We start from the raw sequence: 25,899 nt of genomic DNA, 5'->3' as shown, positions 1-25,899 counted from the left end.
CTGTCATATTTGTACCCAGAAAGAATTTTATGAAGGTTCCTAAACTCTTCACAGCCAATAAAATATTTTCAACAGTGTGCTCAATGTTGTAATAGAGGAAACCCATTCACCAATTTATGCAGAGCAAGCTCTCAAAAGCAGTGATGAGGTAAAATGACTAGATCATCTGTTTCAATGACATTGATTGAGGGATAAATATTGACACCAGGACTTTAAGAGCTCTCTTGTCCTTCTGCAAAATAATGGCCACATGTTGCTTTATGTATACTCAACAGAGCAGACAGATTCTCAGTTACCGAATGCATCTAAAACACCTCGGACAGTGGAAAATTCCCTCACGACCACAATGGGACTATCAGCTCAGGATAAAGTCTCAAGTCTCTTGAATGGAAATAAAACCCAACTTTGGACTCAGACAACAGCATTCCCCACTAATACATGGAGAAACCAAGGACAACTGAAATCCCAACAGTCTTCATTTCAATTAATAATACTGAAGTCAACAAATTGGAGGGAAGAAAGAATTCCACACTCCCCTCCCTACCTCCCCTCTCCCCGCCAAGTCCTCCATTTGATTCAAGCTCAGTTACCTTGGTTCTCCAAATTCATGATCTTCCTCCTCTTCCTCACTCCCACTGTATTCGTATTCTGTCTCATCTGTAGTAATCACAAAAAGGTCATGTGTCATATTAGGTTACAACATTGCACATTTCTAATGTAGTTTTAATGTAGAAAAGTGTTCCAAGATGCTTCACACTATTAAAGTCAGAGACTGAGCGAACATAAGAAGAAATAAGGAACAGTGACCAAACAAATTAATTGAGAGAGAGAGAGAGAGATGTTTCAAGGAACTCTCTTAAAGGAGAGGGATTTGGAGAGGTGAGATGGTTTAGGGAGAGTATTTCACATTATGCAGCTGAAGATGTGACCATCAATGGTCAAGTCATGAAAATCAGAGGCTTGGTGGTGCTGGTTTAGAGGGCCAAATGGCCTACTCCTGCAATCTGTTGTCTATTGTCCATCAGAATTAGAAGCAGTCATATAATTTGGGGCAAACTGGAGGTAGAGGCTGGAGGATATTACAGAGATCATGAGAATTGTGGGGGCTGATGGTGGTGACAGATATAGGGGGTTTATTGGGCCTGCAGGAGGTTACAATGATATAGTAATGTAAATAATTACAGGACAATAAGATCTCATCAATAATCCAACCAGGCATGCACCCCTGATAAAGGGTATTAAGTGGATTGAGAGCAAGGGGCAATGTAAAGACTTCTGGGTAAATCTGTGGTCACATTCTTGAATATTTGGCGACACTATGAAGATTTGAGGCACCAAGAGGAAAGAAAGAAGAAAAGAGCTGCCTGTATAATGGAAGCATGTTACCCCATTCACCTAGAGTCAAAGAGACATGGAGATGTACAGCACAGAAACAGACCCTTTGGTCCAACTCATCCATGTTGCCCAGATATCCTAAACTAATCTAATCCCATTTGCCAGCACTTGGCCCATATCCCTCTAAACCCTTCCTATTCATAATCCATCCAGATGCCTTTTAAATGTTGTAATTGTACCAGCCGCCATTGCTTCCTCTGGCAGCACATCACATGTAGCACCCTCTGTGTGAAAAAGTTGCTCCTTAGGTCCCTTTTAAATTTTCATTTCTCATTCTAAACCTATGCCCTCTCGTTCTCGACTCCTCCAATCCAGGGAAACGACCTTGTCTATTTATCCTATCCATGCCCCTCATGATTTTATAAGCCTCTATCAGGTCAGCCCTCAGCCTCCAACATTCCAGTGAAAACAGTCCCAGACTATTCATTCTCTCCCTATAGCTCAAACCCTCCGACCCTGGCAACATCCTTGGAAATCTCTTCAGAACCCTTTCAACTTGCACAACATCTTTCCGATAGGAGAGAGACCAGAATTGCACACAATATGCCACGCGCATCATGCATTTTTGGTATGTAATAAGTATGTTATTTTATGGTTTAAACTCTGATTAAACTCAACATATCCACTGTACGAGGAGCAGTTAGTTCTGATTGATTAGATAATTGATACCATCAACACACTGGAAAAAAAACGAAGACTTATCAAGACCAGGAACCAGCAAGCAATGTGGGCACTGGCAAATGACATCTAAATTTTCAGCTGGGTTCAAGATGGATGGAGGTAGGAGCACGGATCTTAGTTCAGTCCAGAGAGCATTGGAATAGTCAATAGCTGAGGTTCATAGAGGAAGAAAGCAGGCAGCAATTCTCCCGTTTTCACTGTTGGAAACAAGTACTTACCTTTCTCGCCCCTCTTCTTCTTGGTCCGGTCAATGTGGTCCTTGAGTTGGATCCGGACTTGCCTCTCATTGAGTTGGTCCCTGATGAAGGGATGTTTCAGCAGCTGATCTGTTGCTGGCCTCTGCCCATGATTCTTCACCAAGCACCCCTCAATAAAAGACACAAACTTCTTTGACCTGGGGAAGAGTGAAGGAGAAAATCAAGAAGGAAAGTGGTGAGAGTTTCAGGTAGCTTACAGATGCCAATCACCATGCCACACATCCACACCTCTGAATGCCCTGGATTGAAGTAAATGGAACCCACCTCACCACCCATTAACAAGTTGCCATGGTTTCTCAGTCACGAAACCAGCCTCCATTCTGTCTGTCAAGGGGAAACGTAACCAGACCATGGCAAAATGAGGCCCTTAAGTGGCGAGTCAGGTATGTCATTCAAAGACCTTCTTACTCAGTGCATAATTACAGAGGTGACTAATTTGGATTCTGCCTTCGAAAGCCTAATGTAACAACGTTTATATTATTCCACATAAGAAACTGGATAACATAGGGTTGAAAATCCAACCACTGACTATTGTACATAAGGACTGAATTCACAGGCACATTCGCAACCAAGCTAGTATTAGACTATTCGATTATCAAAGATACTTCAAATGATCATAAGATGATGTATGAGACCTATATATCCTCAGGTCACAAGCTATGTGTGGTGAGGAGATTGCTTAAAGGTACAGTGATCTATTGGGTTTATTTAAGGTATATTGGCATGGGAACTCAGTGATTAGCACTGCTGCATCACAGCACCAGCGATCCGGATTCAATTCCAGCTTTGGTCAACTATATATATGGAGTTTGCATGCTCTCCTGTGTCTGTGTAGGTTTCCCCTCACAGTCCAAAAATGTGTAGGTTAGCTGGACTGGCCATACTAAATTGCTTGTAGTGTTCATTGATGTGCAGGATAGGAGCATTAGCCAGCAGTGGGGATTGTTATCCTTTTCTCTGACAGAATAACCAAAATGGAGACAGTACTATACAGTCACTTGACATCTGGCCTTGCAATACTCACCACTTTTTGGACTTTAGTCGAGGTGGTGGGTTCCTTGGGATGAGAAACAAGGCCCTCATTGGGTGCATGTCACACAGGGCTACAGGAAAAAAGCAGAGCAAGCGTGATTGAGAGAGAAGAGAAGATACAGGCGAAAGCAGAACAAAAAAAGTAAAAGGCAAAGAATTCAACAGAAAGGGTGAAAACTAAAACTTACGTGGAGCTCCTTCGGCCATTTCCATAGCAGTGATTCCCAAAGACCACAAATCACTCTGTTAACAAAAGTAGAGGGATGATTGGAAAACCAAATCAAAATTAAAGAAAGATGTAGACGCAATAGGATGGTGGTGATGGAAGATTTTAATTTTCCTAACATTGACTGGGATACACTTAGCGTCAGAGGTCTGGATGGGATAGAATTTGTAAGAAGCGTCCAGGAGAGTTTTCTAGAGCAGTATGTCAATAGTCCGACGAGGGAAGGGGCCATATTGGACATAGTACTGGGGAATGAGCCAGGACAGGTGATAGAAGTTGCAGTGGGTGATTTCTTTGGGAACAGTGACCACAATTCTGTAAGTTTTAGAATACTCAGATAAAGATGAGCGTGGTCCTAAGGGAAGAGTACTAAACTGGGCCAAGGCCAATTATATCAAAATTAGGCAGGAGCTCGGAAATGTGGATTGGACACAACTATTTGAAGGGAAGTCCACATTTAATATGTGGGAGGCTTTCAAATATAGGTTAAAGGGAGTGCAGGATAGGCATGTCCCATTGAAGGCAAAGGATAGGAAGGGCAAGATTCATGAACCATGGATGACAGGAGAAATTGTACAACTAGCCAAGAGGAAAAGGGAAGCGTACATAAAGTCTAGGCAGCTTAGAACAGAACAGGCCCTGGAGGAATATCGGAAGGGTAGGACAAGTCTTAAACTGGGAATCAAGCGGGCTAAAAGGGGTCATGAAATAGCTTTAGCAAGCAGAATTAAGGAGAATCCCAACACATTTTACTCTTATATAAGAAGGAAGCGGGTAACGAGAGAAAGGATTAGTCCACTAAAGGATAACGAAGGAAGGCTGTGTGTTGAACCTGAGAGAATGGGTGAGATTCTGAATGATTACTTTGCATTAGTGTTCACTGAGAGGAACATGAATCTTGAGATTAGAGACAGAAGTTTGATTAGTCTGGATCACGTTGGCATAAGTAGGGAAGATGTGTTGGGTAGGCTAGAGGTTATTAAGGTGGACAAATCCCAGGACCGGATGGGATTTATCACAGGTTGCTGAGGGAGGCGAGAGAGGAAATAGCTGGGACCCTGACAGGTATCTTTGTGGCATCCTTAAATACAGGTGAGGTGCCAGAGGACTGGAAGGTTGCTCATGTTGTCCCCAATTACAAGAAGGGTAGTAGGGATATTCTGGGTAACTACAGACCAGTGAGCCTGACGTCGGTGGTGGGAAAGTTGCTGGAGAGGGATAGTATCTATTTATATTTAGAAATGAATGGGCTTATCAGTGATAGGCAACATGGTTTTGTGCCTTACCAACTTAATAGAGTTCTTCGAGGAAGTGGCCAAGTTGATAGATGAAGGAAGGGCTGTTGATGTCATATACATGGACTTTAGTAAGGCATTTGATAAGGTTCACCATAGTAAACTAATGGAGAAAGTGAAGTCACATGGCGTGTAGGGTGTTCTCGCTAGGTGGATAAAGAACTGGTTGAGCAATAGGAGACAGAGAGTAGTAGTTGAAGGGAGTTTCTCGAAATGGAGAAAGGTGGCCAGTGGGGTTCCACAGGGGTCAGTGCTGGGACTACTGTTGTTTGTAATATATATAAATGGTCTGGAAGAGGGCACTGTTGGTATGATCAGCAAGTTTGCAGATGACACGAAGATTGGTGGAGTAGCAGAAAGCATAAGGGACTGTCAGAGAATACAGGAGGATATAGATAGACTGGAGAGTTGGACGGAAAAGTGGCAGATGGATTTCAATCCAGACAAATGTGAGGTGATGCGTTTAAGCAAGACTAATTCTAGAGCGACTTGCACAATGAACGGAAGAGCCTTGGGAAAAGTTGATGGGCAGAGAGATCCGGGAGTGCAGGTCCTTTGTACACTGAAGGTTGCTGCACAGGTGGATAGAGTGGTCAAGAAGGCATATAGTATGCTTGCCTTCATTGGACAGGGTGTTGAGTATAAGAGCTGGCAAGTCATGCTAAAATTGTATAGGACATTGGTTCGGCCGCATTTGGAATACTGTTTATGCTTTGGAGAGGGTGCAGAGAAGGTTTAAGAGGATGTTGCCTGGTATGGAAGGTGCTAGCTATGAAGAGAGGTTGAGTAGTTTAGGTTTATTTTCATTAGAAAAAAAGGAGATTGACGGGGACCTGATTGAGGTTTACAAAATCATGAAGAGTATAGACAGGGTGGATAGAGACAAGCTTTTTCCCAGGGTGCAGGATTCCATAATGAGAGGTCATGCTTTCCAGGTGAGAGGTGGAAAGTTTAACGGGAATATACATGGCAGGTACATCACACAGAGGTGGGTGTCCGGAATGCGTTGCCATCAGAGGTGGTAGAGGCAGGCATGGTAGATTGATTTAAGATGCGTCCGGACAGATGCATGAGTGGGTGGGGAGCAGAGGGATACAGATGCTTGGGAATTGACCGACAGGTTTAGACAGTACATTTGGATCGGCTCAGGCTTGGAGGGCCAAAGGGCCTGTTCCTGGGCTGTAAATTTTCTTTGTTCTCTTGAAAAGCAGAAATTGCTGGAAAATCTCAGCAAGACTGGTAACATTGGTAGAGAGAAATCAGAGTTAACATTTCAGAGCCAGCGGTCCTTCTTGAGAATACTGTCAGAAAACTGAAGAGGTTTAAACCAAAAAAAACACCCTGGCAAGTTATTTGATCATGTCATCTCTGGCAGATGGAGGAGGTGGAAAGGGACAGCGAGGGTCATGCACTTTATCAGGTCTCTGCCCAGAGTTATCAATATAATCTCCAACATGCGCAGGTGAAGGGGATAGGCTTTGAATCCACCTCGGTCAGACTGGGGATCAAACCCCATGCTATTGGCAATGAGCTAAACCAAACTAACCACTGAGCCAATGAACGGACCAGTTACACCAGGAGTCCAAGATGCTGTGGCAGTCGACACTTTTATCTGCACATTGTAGCCTAGGGCTATGAACAGTCATTAAAAGTTCCAATGTCTTCCCAAGAGTCTCTCCCACTCTCACTGCCTGCCATTGGCACTGCCTTCTCAATGATCCCCAGAATGAGCATTTAAAATAACAAAAGTGACCAATCACATTGTGGTGTGAGAAAATACATTGCAGCTGGCTGCAACCTTTAAATAAATAATTCAATGTTCACCTTGAAATCGTAAGTGGCATCTGGATTCTCATCACAAGCTATCACTTCGGGTGCCATCCAGTAGGGTGTGCCAATGAATGTGTTCCTCCTCCCTACTGTCCGGTCAAGCTGTGCGCTCACTCCAAAGTCAACTACATCAAATGAAAACATATAGAGCATTAATGAATGTCCTTGACTAATCAGACTGTGCTAGGCACTGCCAAGGTACTGCCAAGAGAAAGGATGCTTCGTGCCTCATTTCCTCCTTCCTGGGTTTACCAACTCTCCAGCAATGCTCTGGAGTATCCAAGAGGTTAAAGATTAGGGTACACCTTCGAAATAAAAAAGGGGTGATTACTTCCTGGAATTATTGTTGCAGGCTTCCCAACAGTCAGAGGGAGATAGAGGAGCAGATATGAAGGCAACTCAATGGAAGTTCATAGACAAACAGGTTTATAGTTGCAGGGGATTTCAACATTACTAACATTAACTGGGATTACTTTAGCGTGAGAGAATAAGACAGGGTGGAATTTTAAAAGTGCATTCAGGAGAGCCTTTTTGTGCCAGAACATACATACTGGAGCTAAGGTGGTGCTGGACCTAATCCATTCAGTAGAGTGATTGAAACTTCAGTGGAGAAGCATTAGGGGAATAGTGACCATAAATCTGCAAGTTTTAAAGTCATTATGGACAGGAATATAGGCATTACAGAAGTTAAGTATCTATATTGGGGGAATGCCAATTTCAACATTAATAGACAGGATCTGGCAAACATGGATTGGGAGCAACTAATTGCAGTTATGTCTATATTTGGAAAGTGGGAGCCCTTTAAAAGTAGTGCAGTGAGAATTCAGGGCCAGCATGTTCCTCTAAAGATGAATGGCAAGGAAAGCAAGTTCAGGGAAGCCCGGATATCAAGGGATATTGAGAGGTTGAAAAAGAAGGAAGCATACGTCAGGTACAGTTCATTAGAAACAGGACAGCCCTTTAAAGGTATAGAGAGAGTGTAGGACAGCAAAGAATGGCCATGAAATATCTTTGGCAGATAGGAGTAAGGAAAACCCAAAGCACCTTGTAAGTATATTAAGAGTAAGAGGATTACTAGAGAAAGAGTAGGGCCTATTAGAGACCAAAAGGATTATCTGTGCATGGAGCCAGGTGAGGTCTTAAATGAATCTTTCTCAGCTGTATTCACAAAGGAGTAAAACATTATAGCATGGGTTTCAGTTGGAATAGTGAGGTTCTAGAACATGTTATGATTAAAAAGTAGGAGATATTAATTTTTTTTAATTCACCAGTGGAATGGGAGCATTGCTCACTGAGCTAACATTTACTACTTATCCCTAGTCACCCTTAGGAAGGTGGTGGTGAGTTGCCTTCTTGAACCTCTGCGGTCCATGTACTGTCAGTAGATCCACAATGTCCTTAAGGAGGGACTTCCAGGATTTTGACCTAGCAACATTGAAGAAACAGCAATATAGTTCCAAGTTAGAATGGTGGGTGACTTGGAGGGGAATTTGCAGGCTGTAATGTTCCCTTGTCCTTCTAGATGGAAGTGGTCATTGGTTTGGAAGCTGCCAAGCCTATGGTGAATTTCTGCAGTATAGCTTCTAAATAGTGCAAACTACTGCCACTGAGCTCCTATGGTGGAGGGAGTGGATACTTGTGAATGTGGTGCCTATCAAGTGGGTTGATGAAGCTTGACACAATCCAGGCAATTGGGGATTATTCCATTACACACTTTACTTGTGACTTATAGATGGTGGACAGGCTTTGGGGATTTAGAAGATGACTTACTCAAGTCAGGTTTCTTGTCTGAACTGTTCTTGTACCTGTAGTTTATATAGCTCTACCACTTCTGTCTTGACCATGGTAACTCCAGGATGTTGATAGTGGGGGATTCAGATATGAAAATACCATTGGATGTCAATGTGACATTTAGATTTCCACTTTTTGGAGGTTGTGATTGCCTGGCAGCCGTGTGGTGTGAATGTTATTTACCACTTGTCAGAACGGTCTGTATATTGTCTAGTTCTTGCTGCATTTGTACATGGACTTCTTCAGTAACTGAGGTTTCATCAGTGAGCTTTCCCATTTCTGACCTTATGATGGAGGTAAGATCATTGATGAAGCTGCTGAAGATGCTTGGGCCTAGGAAACTACCCTGAGGAACTCCTGCAGAGATGTCCTGGAGCTGAGATGACTGACCTCAGACAACTACAATATTCTTTGTACGTGTCAAGTATAATTCCGATCAGTGAAGAGTTTTCCCTCTGATAATCACGGATTTCAGTTTTGCTAGGGATCCTTAATGCCACAATGATAAAAAGCAACCTTGATGTCAAAAACTCTCACTCTCAGCTCGCCTCTGGAATTCAGCTCTTTTGTCCATGTTCAAACCAAGGCTGTAATGAGGTCTAGAGCTGAATGGCCCTGTTTGAACCCAAACTGGGCATCAGGGAGCAGGTCACTGTTGAGAAAGTGCTGCTTGATGATACCTTTCATCACTTTACTGATAATCGAGGTGGGGTAATTCGCTGGATTGGATTTGTCCTGCTTTTTGTGTTCAGGATGGACCTGGACAATTTCCACATTTTTGGGAAGATTTCAGTGTTGTAGCTGTACTGGAACAGGTTGGCTTAGTGTGCAGCAGGTTCTGGAGCAGAAGTCTTCAGTACTAAGAAATATATGCAGATACTGAATACTGTGGTCCCTGACACTCTATTGGCAATAGTATTGAAAACTTAAAAACTGCTCCTCCTGTGAATTGTTTGATTGTCCACCCATATTCACAACTGGATGTGGCAGGACTGCAGAGCTTAGAACTGATCAGTCGGTTGGGAAATTGCCAGAGTTTGGAAAGAAAAGAAAGTCTGTTTGATGGACATGATTCACCCAATCGGTAAGGGAAAGGCTGTTTATTTTTCATTCGGCCATGAGTGACCTAAGCAGAAATGCACTGAGTGACCACTAGAGGGAGCGTGCGCAAGGCAGCACCATGAGAGGAAAGACCTCAGATGACCAAGCCACGATTACATCCCACGAGAACTGGCAACCTCATTCACTTTTTCTGGCTATATTGTATAAAATTCTAACAGGGATAGAGAAGCGCGATGCAATGAAGATCTTTCCCCTGGTTGGGGAAATGTATCAGGATTAGGGATAGACTATTTAAGACTGAGCTGAGGAACTATTTCTTCATTCAGAGGCTGGTGAACCTGCGACATTCCCTCCTGTGGAAGGCTATGGAGTCCAGATCACTGAGCATATGCATAATAGAGACTGATTTTTGTTTTCAATGTTAAAGGCAGCAGGCGCATGGAGAGAAAGTGGCAATATGGTATTGACAGCAAGGATCAGTCAAGATAATACTGAATAACAAAGTAGATTCGAGGGGTCAAATAGCCTTCTCCTGGACCTAGTCTCAATGTTTACCCCTCAAAAAATTGAATAATACAACAGTTACGTGGTTCAGAGATGTCAGACAAAGAGAAAAACATGGGCAGGATTGACCAGGATAACTCCACACAGAGCTAGAGGGAGCTTCCTCTCATTGACTCGGTGATCAATCCAGGCCCCTGTGTGGTACTGGGAGGCATAGATTGGTCTCTCCAGATACCACAACAACATCTGGGGATTCTGAGCCACAAAGAGGACCAATAGTTGCAAGGTGAAGAATTGAACAATAGACTTTTATTGGGTAATGGCAGAGAATATGGAAACAACATGAGCACTGCATCAAGGTAGGTATGATCTGACTGAAAAGCAGGGAAGAGGCTTAAATTGATTGAACGTCCAGATATTATTTGTTGGTTATTACACACCTCGAAAGGAGATAAGAATAGATTTGGTTCCAATGGTCAACAGCCAGGTGCAGTCAGAAAGAATGGAAGGATGGGCACCAGATCCAGAAAACCAGTTCCTGGTAACAGAACCAAGCACCTTGGGAGACCAGAGAGAAGTTGGAATAATCAAACTTGCACTCACCCAACTTGACTTCAGCATTCTCTGTCAACAAGACATTCTGACCCTTGATATCACGGTGAATGACCTTGTGTTGATGAAGATGAGTCAGGCCCTAGAATCATAAGATCAAGCAGTCACCAGATATTCAGCAGTAAAAACAAACCTAGAGCAGAGCCAACAGGTGAGAAGTTAGCTGAGGCAACAAATCTCAAATGCAAAGCTACTGTCAGGAAGGGCAAGCATGTCATGGGGAGGGGCTAGGAAAAGATCAATTGACTCTCTAATGTCCTTTCTGGAAGGAAATCTATCATCTTTACCAGGTCTGGCCTATAGGCGACCTCACACCCCTAACAATGGAGTCGGCTCCCAACTTTCATCTGAAATCACTCATTTATACTAAATCGCACAGACAATGGGGATTCTGAAAGGCAGCTCCCCACCACCTTCTGAAGGGCAACTAGAGAGGAGCAATAAAGGCATATCTGACTAACAATGCTCACACTCTGTGAATGAAGAGGTTGTTAAAGTGGCCCAAATGCTGAGGGGTTTAATGAAACAAAATGAGAAAAACTCAGTAGGTCTGGAATCTCCTGTCTCACCACAGATATTACCAGACCTGCTGAGTTTTCCCAGTAATTTCTGTTCTTGTTTCTGATTTCTAACACCGACAGATTTTTTTTTGTTCACGGAACAATGGATTCCATCTATATTTGTCTCTGTGGCTGATGGACGTCAAAATTGGAAATGGTCTGGACACAATGGATGAGGTGAAACCATTCCCATTGGCTGTGGGTCGAGAACTAGTACTGAAGTATTCTGAAAAGGAAGCAAATGTGAGATGAGAAAAGAAAAATTCACACAGCAAGTAGTCAGGGTCTTGAATGCACTGCCTATGGTGGGAGCAGGTTCAAATGAGGTATTCAAGTGGGAATTAGATTGTTATTTAAATAGAACTAACATGCAGGGTTATGGAAAAAAGCAAAACTTGTCACTAAGCCAAAATGCTTAGAGAGCTGGTTTGGACATAGAATCATAGAGTCGTAGAGATGTATAGCACAGAAACAGACCCTTCGGACCAACTCATCCATGCCGACCAGATATCATAAACTAATCTAGTCCCATTTGCCAGCACTTGGCCCATATCCTTCTAAACCCTTCCTATTCAAATACCCATCCAGATGCCTTTTAAATGCTGCAATGTACCAGCCTCCACCACTTCCTCTGGCAGCCCATTCCATACACGCACCACCCTCTGTGTGAAAACGTTGCCCCTTTGGTCCCCTTTAAAATCTTCCCCCTCTCACCCTAAACCTATGCCCTCTAGTTCTGGACTCCCCCACCCCAGGAAAAAGACCTTTTTTATTTACCCTATCCATGCCCCTCATGATTTTATAAACCTCTATTAGGTCAGCCCTCAGCCTCCAACGCTCCAGGAGAAACAACCCCAGCATGATGACCGAATGGTCTCCTTCTGCACTGTAACAATTCTGCGAATCAGAGGTCACTGATTTAAATGCCTAAAAGAAGCAGCAGTGGCATGAGGAATAGCTTTTTCTTTCTGTTATACAGCAAGTTGATAGGGTCCGCAGTGTACCGCCTGAGTGTGATGGAGACTGCTTCAATAGAGGCTTTCAAAAATCAACCAGCTAATTATCTGAAGCCAAAAACAAATACAGGCCTATGGGGAAAGGAGGGGAGAGCAGGGCGAGGTCAGATGCTCTTAGCAGAGAGCAAACACAAATGTGATGGGTAGAATGGCCTCTGAAGGGCTTATGCCCGAAACGTCGAATTTCCTATTCCTTGGATGCTGCCTGACCTGCTGTGCTTTAACCAGCAATGCATTTTCAACTGTGATCTCCAGCATGTGCAGACCTCATTTTTTACCCTCTTCGTGTGGTATGATCATTCTATAGCATTTTTAACTTGGTCAACATACCATGGTGCTTCAGTGCAATATAAATTGGGCAAAATTTGAGACCAATGGGCATATTAGATCAGAAAAACAAGATCTTGGTCAGAAGTCAATTAAAGTGACATGAAAGAAGGAGTTATAGAGAAGTATAGAGGAAACTAAATACATGAATTATGAGAAGTAGACCAGCTCAGTGACGTGAAAGGGGTTGTGGGGTGGGAGGCGATCATAGATATAAGGAGGGTGAAGGGATTCAAAAACAAGGGGAAGAATTTCAAAACTGAAATAGTGCTGGTCCTGATCTCACTGCCTCTTGCAATTTTATAGAATCTGACAATGGGACAGCACAGAAGGAGACATCATTGAGAAATTCAATTAGTCCCACTCCCCCCTTCATTCTTTCTTCACACCCTTCAAGTACTTAACCAAATTCCTTTTCAAAGGATTGAATCTATATCCACTGTCCCGTCAGGCAGAGCATCCAAAAATCTTACCAGTTGTTGCCTAACAATCGGTTTCCCCTCATGGCCACAACTGTTCCCATTGACAATCTGAATTCTGTGCTGTCAAGTTACTGGACAATGATAAGGCATTCTGGCTTACCCAAAGACATTAAACAGTGTTCAATCATTCCAAACACAGATATTTCTAATAGTGAGCAATCAAACAATATTTTCTTTTAAATGTTCATTCATGTGATGTTCATTCATGTCACTGTCTCAGCCATTATTTATTACCCATCCCTAATTGCTCAAAGGACCAAGTCAGTCACATTGCTGAGGGTCTGGAGCTGCATGTAGGCCAAACTAAGTAAAAAGAGCACACTTTTTTTCCTTAAAGGGAGACAGATGGGATTTTTGAATGTCATAACACATCAGTGTTTACATGGTCACCAACTTGTTTATAATTCTAGATTTTTAGTCCGCCATATTGAGTTTCAAACCCATGTCCCCAGAACATTGGTCTGTGGCTCTGGATTAATCCATTACAACAGGGCCTCTGTCTCCCCTCAAATATAATGAATATTAATCAGTGGCACCAATGGAGGATGGAAATGGTTTTCTTGTGGAAATGGATAAGAAACACAACAAATGTGTGGCATTTCTTAGAATTAGCAATAATTAGCTGTGAGATGAAGGCAGGAATTATGAAATGGCTCAGATATCATAATTCCTCAATTCTCTTTTCCTATCCCAACCTAATTTTATAAAATTTCTCTCAAGGAAGAATCCGTTTTCCCCCCCCCCCAAACTAGATTTCATTTAGCAGGGATGTTGTACTCATTCAAAGGAGGGATGTCCATGCTGGGGAAGAAAAGTATTGTCCATTGTAGGAAATTTAAGAGGTTAAAAAGTAACAACACAAGCAGGCCATTCAGCCCCTCAATGCTGCTCTGCCATTCAATGAGATCATTGTCAATCTTTGCCATAATCTGCTCTGGTTAAGGTACAACATACTGGTAGCTAGATACAGAACAAAATTTCCCATTGCTCTGCCTCAAACTAATATCATACATGGCCTATGAGGTATCCATAAATAAAGGTAGATTGCTCTCCCGGCCTCTATTCACACTAAATCTGTACTCATTTCACATGTGTCTACCAGATGCTGAGAAGCTCAGTGTTTATCTGGGGCCAACGTGACCGAACATGGGAGGTCTTCCACTTCAGATGAGAGGAGAGGGTATCAGAATATTCCATCAATGGTGAGAAACTAGGAGTTGTAGAGAAAGAACGAGATTTGGAAGTCCAAAGAAAGATCACTGAATGGATTCTGCAGCTTTGCTTGAGTTACCAGAATGACCGATGTTAATATTATGTCAAGAGACTTGGGGCACAAAGGGGAGAAAGTGATATTTCAGTTGTACAAAATGTCATTCCAAGCCTGTCTGGAAAAAGCTGTGCTCAGTCCCTCAGGGAAGTGTATTAGACTTTGAGGGCCTTTACTGCAGATTCTTTGGAACAATAATGATATTGAGAATGAAGTGCTAAGTGTTAAGGTTGTTTGTTTACCCTCGAGTTTAGCAGATTGAGGGTGGTTTAAACAAATAGATAAAGAGAAACCATGTCCTCTGGACCTTAAAATTGAGGCTAGGCCAGTCTGCAAGAATGTCAGGGGACACGTCTTCACTGAAAGGGTTTCCCTCTGCCCAAAACATTGCTGGGTTGGGGTCAACTGAAAATTTCAGGATACAGATTTTCTTTAGGTTGGGAGGATAGGGGATATGGGCGAAAGTGGGTAGATGGAGTTAAACTGCAAATCAGTGATAATTTAATTAGTGGGCAGGACAGACTCCTCTTATTCCCAAAGCTTTGGAAGTGCATGGCAATATTGGTTATCAGATCAACACAATAAGATTTCCATTCCCATTGACCAGGGCTGCATTAAAGCATCCATTTCAGATGTGTAAAAGAAACTTGTGTACCCGCAAGATCTCCCTGCAGATGTAGGCGATCCACTCTTCCTTCAGTGTGTTCCCTTTGGTGTTCTTGATCAAATCAGTGACAGATCCAGCTCCGCAGAATTCCATCACCAACTGCCGAGAGACAACAGCAATATTGTAGGAACCAAATGGCTCAGTAACAGACAATCCTTCAATTTTACACAAGGTGACACTCTTCATACACACGCTTCACAGCAAATTAGGCAACAACCATTCTGCATCGTACAATTAGATTCATAGAGACACAGAGGCCATTTGGTCAATCATAGCTGTGCAGACTCTTTCAAAGAGGTGTACAATCAATTAAAACGCTCTGCTCTTTCTTTATAACCTTGACATTTTTCCTTGTCAAATAGTGATCCAATTCCACTGGAAGGTTACAAATGAATCTGTTTCAGGCAATACATTTCAGATCACAAGAACCCATTGTGTAAAACAAAAATCTCTATATCTCCCCTAATTCCTCGACCATGTATCTCAAGTCAGGGTCACTCCGACTACTGATTCTCCTGTCACAAAGACCAGTTCCTCCTTTTATACTTCATTAAAACCCTTTGCCATTGCCAGACCATGTCCAGTCTCAACCTCAATGTTCTTCAACCCGAAGAGATTCATGTAAGTTATAATGCACAAAGCCTTTCACAGTTGGCGCAGGTGTTGGCAGGGATAGTGCCATTTACATGTGGCATTACCCAATTGGCAATGAGCCCAAGCTTTCTGTGCCTACCATCTGGAAACTTGCAGCTGATTTATTTTCATTCCAGCAACATCTAGCAAAGTAGAAGGTTAGTACGTCAATGCTGGGAGAAATTGGCTAGGGGCTGAAAGGGCTGAAGGAATGATGAGGGGAAAGGGAAGTGTGTGGGAGAGACAGAGACAGAGACAGAGACAGAAGGAGAAAGAGAGAGACAGAGAGACATCTAAATGGGTGGGCAGGACGAGAGAAAGAGAGAAGACGGAGATAGAGAGAGACAGGATAAGAAAGAGAAGGGAGAGAGAGAGGAGAGGAGAAGGAAGAGAGAGAAAGAGAAAGAGAAAGAGAGAGAGAGAGAGAAACACTGAGTGAGTGGGGAGGACAGAGAAAGAGAGAAGAGGAAAGACAGAAAGAGAAAAGAGAGTGCAAAGAGAGGATAAAGAGACTGTGGAGAGGGAAGAGAGAGAGAAAATAAAAGAGAAAACAGAGAGGAATGAGAAGAGATTTGCTAGATAAATTGGGAAGCCTTTTAGAGATTCAGAGTTAATTTATGTTGGTTCTCACCTCCCCACCCAAACACCCTATTTTCCTACTGAAATATGCAGTGTATTGGCCTGAACGTTATCCCAATTTAGATGGTAAAAGCCTTCTCCTCTTTGTGGATCCTATCAACTCGAATGATGATCCTCCCATCACTTCCAAAACCAGAGTCTAATGATCCCTGGAACTGGGTTTGACACTGCCAGTCATCTCTTCAATGGGAAACAACTGTGCATTAACAAAACCTTTGGAGATAAGCGGACCACATTGAAGACCATCACCGTTGGGACTGTGGTGAAGACAGTGGACACATCACTCGCTTTCACCAGCTAAATGTTAACTTCTATGACAACAGTGCCTGTTTAATGTTGGGAGCCACATTGCTGGATTTCTGTTCTTGTTTGTTGTTGCAACACTGCCCTCTGCACATTTTGTTGAGCCTTGAATTTGAAAACATCTCCCACTCATGCAGTTAATACCCTCCCACACAGGTATTTCACCCCCTCTTTCTCCTGACCTCGTCCCCCTCAAGGCCTGGCACAGTCATCAAGTTTTCTGGTTAATTAATCCTCTCAGATAGTTAAGGATCTCATGTTTTGACACACAGCTTAATTACTCCTCAACTCATTGAATCATAGGATCCCCACAGTGCAGAAAGAGGTCATTCAGCCCATCAAGTCTGCACCAACCCACAAAAGAGCATCCCACCCACTCCCTACCTTATTCCTGGAACCTGCATTTAGCATGGCCAATCCACCTAACCTCCACATCTTTGGACTGTGGGAGGAAATTAGAGCACCCTTTCTGATTATTCTGGTTTCCCAATGATGGAAATAAAAGGCTCAGTATTTCAGCACAGGTTAAATGTTTAAGCATTACAAAATTCTTTGTATTATCTCTCTCTTCCTTTAAGATGTTCCTTAAAACCTATTTCTTGCACCAAGCTTTCGGTTGTCTGTCTTATTATCTCTTTATGTAGCTCATTGTCAATTGCTGTCTGATTCATGCTCTTGAGAAACTCTCTGAACTTGACTGTTTTAATAGTCTCCTTGATGATCTCCTATTTTCAATCACTCTGACAACCTGTAATTATTTCAAACCTCTGCCTCCATTATCAAAACCCACTCCTCTCAGAAGAGATGCTTGCAGCTGACATTCAGTTCAGTTAGGGTTTTCTTTGGATAGGCTTGCAGTCAACAATCCTTGTGACACTAGTCTATGGGGTTTATTCCCATTATGTGATGAAGAATTAACCACAAATAAGTCTTCAGCAGAAAACGCATGTACTCAAATAACAAATAGCTCATTACATACCAACTAAGACAGCTCAAGATGATGAACTACATTAATGCCTGGTAAGAGACACTGTTATCTCCTCAGATACTAGCTCGATTGAACATGGTTGTAAACTGTGGAATGTAGAACTAACAACTTAGAACCTTCTCATTCAGAAACAATATTTTATATGTTAAAGGGAAAAGCTTTACTAAAGTTTCCAGTTAACCCCTTCCGACCAACTGTCTTATATAATTACTTTTGAAGTCCTGTTCGCCTACCGTCCCTGTACTTGTTGACCTAAGCTGACCCCTCCAACTTGTAATGCCTTAATTTTGGAAAGTTCTCATATTTGTTTTGGGTCCTCTTTCAGGAAGCTGTTTGAATCCCCTCGATTTGACCAAACCTTTATGCACATGCCCCAATATCTCCCTAAGTTGCTCCCTGTCGCATATTGTTTGATAATACTTCTAAGAAGTGTCTTGGGTTATGTTCCTACATTGAGTGCATTATATAAATGCAAATTGCTGCTGCAGAGTCTTCACAAAATGCGTATTTAAAAAGATTCTAACATTGAAGCAACTCCTCAAGCACAAGACACTTAAACTATTCTAATCGTAATTGTGATAAGATCTGTAAACTAAAAGGATGAGCAACAGTCTTGGAAGAATCATAGAATCCCTACAGTGAGGGAATAGGCCCTTAGGCCCAACCAGTCCACACTGACCCACACCCCCTCCCCTTTATTTACCTCTGACTAATGCACCTAACCTACACATCCCTGAACACTGTGGGCAATTTAGCACAGCCAATTCATCTAACCTGCACAACTTTGGACTGTGGGAGGAAACTGGAGCACGGGGACACAGACAAGGGGAGAATGTGCAAGCTCCAAACAGACAGTCACCTGAGACTGGAACTGAACTGGGGTCCCTGCTGCTGTGATGCAGTAATACTAACCACTGAGCCACCGTGCTGCCCCAAGCCAGCAGCCACCAGTGCTGGTGTAGTAATAGTATTACTGGACTAGTAATTCAGAGGCCCAGCTAATGCTTTGGGAGTTCCAATCCCACTAAGAAAGCTGATGGAATTTTAATTCAGTTCAAACACCTGAGGTTGATCTTATTATTAGTTGTGGAGACCACAAAACTATAATTAATTGTCATAAGGATTCATCTGGTTCAGTAGGGTCCCTTAGGGAAGGATATCAGCTGTCCTTTCCCAGACTGGTCTACACATGATTCCAGATGCACAGCAATTTGGTTGATTCTCAACTGCCCTCTGAAAAGTCCTAGCAAGCCATTCAGTTCAAGGGCAGTTAGGAAAGAGCAACAAATGCAGTCGTGTCAGCAATGCCCACACAGCGTCATAGAGATGTAGAGCATCTTCAATCCAACCAATCCATGCCAACCAGATATCCCAACCCAATCTAGTCCCATCTGCCCGCACCCGGCCCATATCCCACCAAAACCCTCCTATTCATATACCCATCCAGATGCCTTTTAAATGTTGCAATTGTACCAGCCTCTACCATTTCCTCTGGCAGCCCATTCCACACACGTACCACCCTCTGCTTGAAAACATTGTCCCTTAGGTCTCTTTTATATCTTTCCCCTCTCACCCTAAACCTGTGCCCTCCAGTTCTGGAGTCACCCACCCCGGGGAAAAGATCTCGTCTATTTACCCTACCCATGCCACTTATACACCTCTTCAGCCTCCAATGCTCCAGGGAAAACAGCCCCAGCCTGTTCAGCCTCTCCCTATACCTCAAATCCTCCAACCCTGGCAACATTCTTGTCAATCTTTTCTGAATCCTTTCAAGTTTCACATCTTTCCAATAGGAAGGAGACCAGAACTGCACGCAATATTCCAAAACTGGCCTAACCAATGTCCTGTACAGCCACAACATGACCTCCCAATCCCTGCACTCAATGTTCAGTTCAATAAAAGAAAGCATACCAAATGCCTTCTTTGCTATCTTATCTACCTGTGACTCTATTTTCAAGGAGCTATGAACCTGCACTCCAAAGTCTCTTTGTTCAGCAACACTCCCTAGGACCTTACCATTAAGTATATAAGTCCTGCTAAGATTTGCTTTCCCAAATGCAGCACCTTGCATTTAACTAAATTCAACTCCATCTGCCATTCCTCGGTCCATTGGCCCATTTGATCAAGATCCCATTGTAATCTGAAATAACCTTCTTCGCTGTCCACCACAGCTCCGATTTTGGTTTCAACTGCAAATTTACTAAATGTACCTCCTATGTTAATATCTAAATCATTTATATGTACATATGATGAAACGTAGTGGACCCAGCACCTATCCTTGTGGCACTCCACCAGTCACAGGCCTCCAGTCTGAAAAACAACCCTCCACCACCACCCTCTGTCTTCTAGCGTCAAGCCAGTTCTGTATCCAAATGGCTAGTTCTTCCTGTATTCCACAAGATACAACCTAGCTAACCAGTTTCCCATGGGAACTTTGTTGGATGCGTTACAGAAGTCCAAATAGATCACATCTACCTATCTATTGACCAAAGCTGATTTTAACTCGCAAATAGGTCCATTCAAGTAATTCGCATAAATTTCCACTCCATACAAACCTAACAAGAGCTTAGACTTCTGCAATTTCAGCATTACTTTTTATTTCCCTATATATATGAAAGAAAAATTCAGTGACTAACTCCCAGAAGTTGCTCATTGGCGTAAAGCACTCTGTGATGTCTGGAGGTTGTGAACGGCATTAGAGAAATACAAGCTCTTTCTTTTGCAATGCTTTGTGTGAAGAAGCTTTCTTCCTGTTCACTGTTGCAAATCACTTGTAATTAATCCCATTTGAAAACTATTATAAATTATTTGTAGCACAGAAACAGACCATTCAGCCCAAGTACTTCACACTATCATTTGCATTCCATCCCAACCTATCCCCAGTCCTCTTCACCTTTACTCCACATGATATCCCTCTGTTCCTTACTCCTTTATTCCTTTTTTTTGTTTGTACAAAGAAGAACTTTAATGCTAATTATTACTTTATTTCTTTATTCTCCTACTTATTCTACGGAGGTAATGCTTAACCTTTTAAACTTTGTTTCTTTGTACAGGGGTACCTTTGTACCAAAGATGGTGCTGCATGTGGTGAGATTATATACTTTTCAATGTAAATCTGTACTTGAATACACATGACAAAAAAGTCTAAATCTACTTTCTGATGGTTTATCCAGCTTCCCCTTAAACACATCTGCACTGTTTACCTCAATGATTCCTTGTGGTAGCCAGTTCCATATTCTCACCAGTCTTCCTGAATTTCTCATTAGATTTATCAGCATTTTATAATTTTAGTGCCTGGCTCTAGTCTACCTAAGAAAGTGGTAACATTTTCTCAGCAAACAGCCCATCAAATACTTCCTTCATGTTAAAGATGTCTTTCAGGTCACTTCTCAAATAATCCTCATAGTATGGAAGCAGGCCATTTGGCTCATCGAGTCCACACCGACCCTCTGAAGAGTGTCCCACCTAGACCCAGACCCAAAATCCTGCATTTACCATGGCACATCTTTGGACTGTGGGAGGAAACTGGAGCAATCCCATACAGACACGAGGGAAACATATAAACTCACACAGGCGGCACAGTGGCACAATGGGCAGCACGGTGGCACAGTGGTTAGCACTGTTGCCTCACAGCGCCAGAGACCTGGGTTCAATTCCCACCTCAGGCGACTGACTGTGTGGAGTTTGCACATTCTCCCCGTGTCTGCGTGGGCTTCCTCCGGGTGCTCCGGTTTCCTCCCACAATCCAAAAATGTGCAGGTTAGGTGAATTGGCCACGCTGAATTGCCCGTAGTGTTAGGTGCAGGGGTAAATGTAGGGGAATGGGTCTGGGTGGGTGCGCTTCGGTAGGTCGGTGTGGACTTGTTGGGCAGAAGGGCCTGTTTCCACACTGTAAGTAATCTAATCTAAAAAGATTTTAAAAAGTAATCTAATCTAAAAAGACAGGCACCTGGACTGGAATTGAGCTTAGGCCCCTGGCACTGTGAGGCAGCAATGCTAACAATTAAGCCACCATGCCACCCTTCTCAGTCTCAGGCTTTTCTTTTCTAGAGTAGAGAGTCACTGCTTTTTCAGTCCTTTGTTATAGACATGAATAATTTACCCACAGTTCTGTTGCTTTGAGTTGTATTTGGACTTCCAGAAGGTATTCAGCAAGGTTTCTCACAAAAGGCTAAGTTCTAAGATAAGAGTCATAGTGTTGGAGGTAGTATACTGGCATGGATAGGGGAATAATTAATGGATAGGAAACAGTGAGTGGGGATAAAGGGTTATTTTTCAGGTCGGTGATCGTAACCCAGGGTTCCACGGAGATCAATGCTGGGGCCACAACTAATTACAATATACATTTTAGACTTGGAAGCAGGAAGTAAATGTACTGCAGCCAAATTTGCAGATTACATGAAAATAGGTCAAAACGCTGGTTGCGGAGGGGATACAAACAGTTTAAGAGGAGAGAGTGATATGTTAACCAAGTGGCCAAAATGTTGGCAAATGGAATATCCTGTGGGAAAATGTGAAGTTCATTGCGGAAGGGAGGACAAAAAGAACACGGTGGCACTGTTGCCTCACAGCACCAGGGACCAGACACCAGGGTTCAATTCCAGCCTCAGATGGATGACTGTGTGGAATTTGCATATTCTCCCTGTGTCTATATGGGTTTCCTCCCACAGTCCAAAGATGTGCAGGTTAGTGAATTGGCTGTGCTAAATTGCCCATAGTGTTCAGGAATGTGTAGGTTAGATGCATTAATCAGGGGTAAATATAGGGTAGGGGAAATGGGTCTGGGTTATTCTTCGGTGGGTTGGTGTGGACATGTTGGCCTAAAAGGCCTACTTCCACACTGTAGGAATTCTATGATGAACTGAATAATATTTAAACAGAGAAAAACTGGGGACTTAGAGGTACTTGTGCACAAACCGCAGAAAACTAGCACACAGGTGCAGCAGGTTCTTTGGAAGACTAATGAAATACTGGCCCAAATTTCAAGGGGGATGGAGTGTAAGAGTAGGAAAGCTTTACTGCAATTGTATAAAGTGCTGGTGAGACCAAACCTGGAGTACTGAGAGCAGTCTTGGTCCCCTAAAAAAGGAAAGGTATTATTTCAATGGAGACAGTTCAGAGAAGGTTCATTAGGATTATTCCCGATGTGGAAGGATTGTCTAATGAGCAAAGATTAAACAGACTGCAGCTCCACATATTGGAGTTGAGAAGAATGAGAAGCCATCTCATTGAAACACATGGGATTCTTGAGGGGTTTGATAGGGTCAATGCTAAGAGGATGTTTTCCCTCATGGGAGAGTCTAGGACCAGAGGGAACAATCTCAGAATAAAAGGACTGCCTCTTTAAGATGAGGAGGAGTTACTTTGCTCAGAGAGTTGAGAGACTTTGGAATTCTTTGCCACAGAGAGCAGTGGGGGCAGAGTCCTTGTGTAAATTTAAGGCAGAGATAATTAGTATCTTGATCAGTAGAGGAATCAAGGGTTATGCGGAAAACACAGGACAGTGAACATTAGGAATATTGGATCAGCAGTTACACGGCCTACTCTTGTTCCTATTTCTTATGGTCTTAATCTAGTAACTTATCTTTCTTTGCACTTTCTCCATCATTTCTCTGTCCCTTTCATCATATGGTAAACACAGTACTGAATAGAACATAGATCATATCACAGAATCCCTACAGTGTGTTAAGAAGCCATTGAGTCTGTGCCAAACCTCATCCCACCCTAAACTCATCCTTCCATCCTATCCATGTAACCCCACATTTACCATGCCCTGCATATCTTTGGAGACAACAGGGTAATTTATCATAGCCAATTCCACCTCATCTGTGCATCTTTTGACTGTGGGACGAAACCAGAGCACCTGGAGGAAACCCATCACACACAGGGAGAACATGCAGACGTTACAGCTGATGGTAGAATTGAATGCCGAGTCATGGCGCCAGGGCTAACCGCTGTGCCACCATGCTGCTGAAGGTTCAATATACATAGAGCATCATTCCTCTGTTCAGTGCGACCTTTCAGTTATAGGAATTAGTCTTACCTACTTGGAATAGTATTAAATCATATGTCGTCTTCCCCTTCAGAACAAAGACAGTGACAATCTCAGGTACAACTTGCCCTTGATGAATATTATCTCTGCTACAAACTATTGAGGGTTCACCCACTAAATGAAGAACAATGGCCCAACAGTGGATGACACCTAAAGAGCAGAAGAGCTTCAAAATAGCCTTAAGGAGCTGTCTTTGTTGGATGGTACCCCTCTGCAAATAGCTCCAACTTTATTGCGTGCTGCAAGAAAGAACTTATTTCAATGCAACACATCTGACTCATCATGAAATAACATTGGCATCAACTTACCCAAAGCTGGTCATCTACTCCAGGAGGATTCTTTTTAATGAAGGCTCCATAATATGTGGCAACATTTCGATGGTGTGAATACTTCTTTAGCATATTAATTTCCTGTTTGATCTCCTCCTCTTCATCCTGTGAAAATAAATGAACATGTTTGGAAGTAGTTAGTTGTGTGAACAATCAGATGAAGTTTTGTACTCTTAGTTTGGCAGGTGAGGCAATTTCATATAACGCCATATCAACATTTGCACAAATTGCTGGAAGACGCTGAGTCAGGTAAGCAATGCAGTGAATAAAGCAGATGAGATCCTGGGGCTTATAAATAGGAGGACAGATTCAAAATATCAGGAAAACAGGCTTAACTGTGTGATCCCAGCAATGTATTGTGTCTAATTCTCAGCACCGCACTTCAGAAAGGACAAATTTCTGATTGTCAGCGAAACCCAAGGAGGCGGGGGGAGAGCTGGAATGGCAGAGAACAGGAAAATAATTTGAGTTAAGGTCACATTCAGATCAGCCACGGGCTTAATGAATGGTAGAACAGACTCGACGGGCTGAATGGCTGACAACTGGTCCTGTTTCATCTGATCTTACTTGAAGGCTTTGGATGGAATGGTAGGATAATGTTTCTGGACTTGAAAACTATTTCTAATGAATAAATGTGAATTTTTAAAAAGTGAGTATCAGTTATTGTGATCATGAAACTACTGGATTGTCACAAAAGTCCAAGTGGTTCATATGTCCTACAGGGAAGAAAATCTGACATCCATATCTAGTTCAGTCTACACATGACTCCAGGGGCACAAGGTGGTTTATTCTTAACTACCCTCTCAAAACAGCCCAGCAATCCACTCAGTCATGCCAGAACTCCAATTTGGACCTCCGTGATTCAGAAGGCAGTTCACCACCATCTTCCTGTGGGAAAGCAGAGGAGGACAATAATTGCTGGCCTAGCCAGCTATGCCCACAGCCTATAAAATAATAACTTAAAGACAAGCAATTCTTGAGCATCATTCTGAGGATGAAAGGCATCAATGTGGATTGATTGGAGATGTTGGGGCACCAACTTAAGACTGAGATGAAGGGAATTTCTTGTCTCCACGGTTTTGAACCTTTGCATTTCCTTACCACATGAAGCTGTGGAGTTCAAAGTCCTTGTGTAGGATTAAGGTTGAGATAGATTCTTGATCAGTAGGTAAATCAAGGGTTGCAGGGAAAGAGCAGGAAAATGGACATGAGGGATGTCAAGGTTTGTGCGAAGATTTGTAGCTCGGGTGCTCGTTGTTGTGGTTCTGTTCGCCGAACTGGAAGTTTTTGTTGCAAACGTTTCGTCCCCTGGCTAGGCGACATCATCAGTGCTCTGGAGCCTCCTGCGAAGCGCTTCTTTGATGTTTCTTCCGGTATTTATGTGGGCGGCACGGTGGCACAGTGGTTAGCACTGCTGCCTCACAGCGCCTGAAGACCCGGGTTCAATTCCCGACTCAGGCGACTGACTGTGTGGAGTTTGCACGTTCTCCCCGTGTCTGCGTGGGTTTCCTCCGGGTGCTCCGGTTTCCTCCCACAGTCCAAAGATGTGCGGGTCAGGTGAATTGGCCAAGCTAAATTGCCCGTAGTGTTAGGTAAGGGGTAATGTAGGGGTATGGGTGGGTTTCGCTTCGGCGGGTCGGTGTGGACTTGTTGGGCCGAAGGGCCTGTTTCCACACTGTAAGTCTAATCTAATCTTTATAGTGGTCTGTCCTTGCCGCTTCCGGGTGTCAGTTTCAGCTGTCCGCTGTAGTGGTTGGTATATTGGGTCCAGGTCGATGTGTTTGTTGATGGAGTTTGTGGATGAATGCCATGCCTCTAGGAATTCCCTGGCTGTTCTCTGTCTGGCTTGCCCTATGATAGTAGTGTTTTCCCAGTCGAATTCATGTTGCTTGTTGTCTAAGTGTGTGGCTACTAGGGATAGCTGGTCGTGTCGTTTCGTGGCTAGTTGATG

At 43.1% G+C, this 25,899-nt stretch overlaps 1 protein-coding gene across 8 annotated transcripts in view; it reads right to left on the bottom strand.

Annotated features, from left to right (window-relative positions):
* The window catches only part of LOC132821811 (traf2 and NCK-interacting protein kinase-like), a 240,745-nt gene that overhangs the window by 80,489 nt on the left and 134,357 nt on the right, over positions 1–25,899 (bottom strand). For all 8 annotated transcript variants that reach the window (XM_060834625.1, XM_060834628.1, XM_060834630.1 and 5 more), the window contains exons 4-11: positions 23,928–24,053; positions 14,993–15,103; positions 10,677–10,767; positions 6,711–6,841; positions 3,554–3,608; positions 3,358–3,436; positions 2,295–2,470; positions 591–657 (exon numbers count right to left, since the gene is read on the bottom strand). In XM_060834625.1, the coding sequence (XP_060690608.1) occupies positions 591–657; positions 2,295–2,470; positions 3,358–3,436; positions 3,554–3,608; positions 6,711–6,841; positions 10,677–10,767; positions 14,993–15,103; positions 23,928–24,053 (836 nt within the window). The remainder of the gene's footprint in view (positions 1–590; positions 658–2,294; positions 2,471–3,357; positions 3,437–3,553; positions 3,609–6,710; positions 6,842–10,676; positions 10,768–14,992; positions 15,104–23,927; positions 24,054–25,899) is intronic.

The sequence above is a fragment of the Hemiscyllium ocellatum genome, chromosome 13, assembly GCF_020745735.1.
Source record: "Hemiscyllium ocellatum isolate sHemOce1 chromosome 13, sHemOce1.pat.X.cur, whole genome shotgun sequence".
NCBI lineage: Eukaryota > Metazoa > Chordata > Chondrichthyes > Orectolobiformes > Hemiscylliidae > Hemiscyllium > Hemiscyllium ocellatum.
The sequence above is the reverse complement of the archived record's forward strand: the minus strand, read 5'-3'. Positions and strand labels throughout refer to the sequence as shown.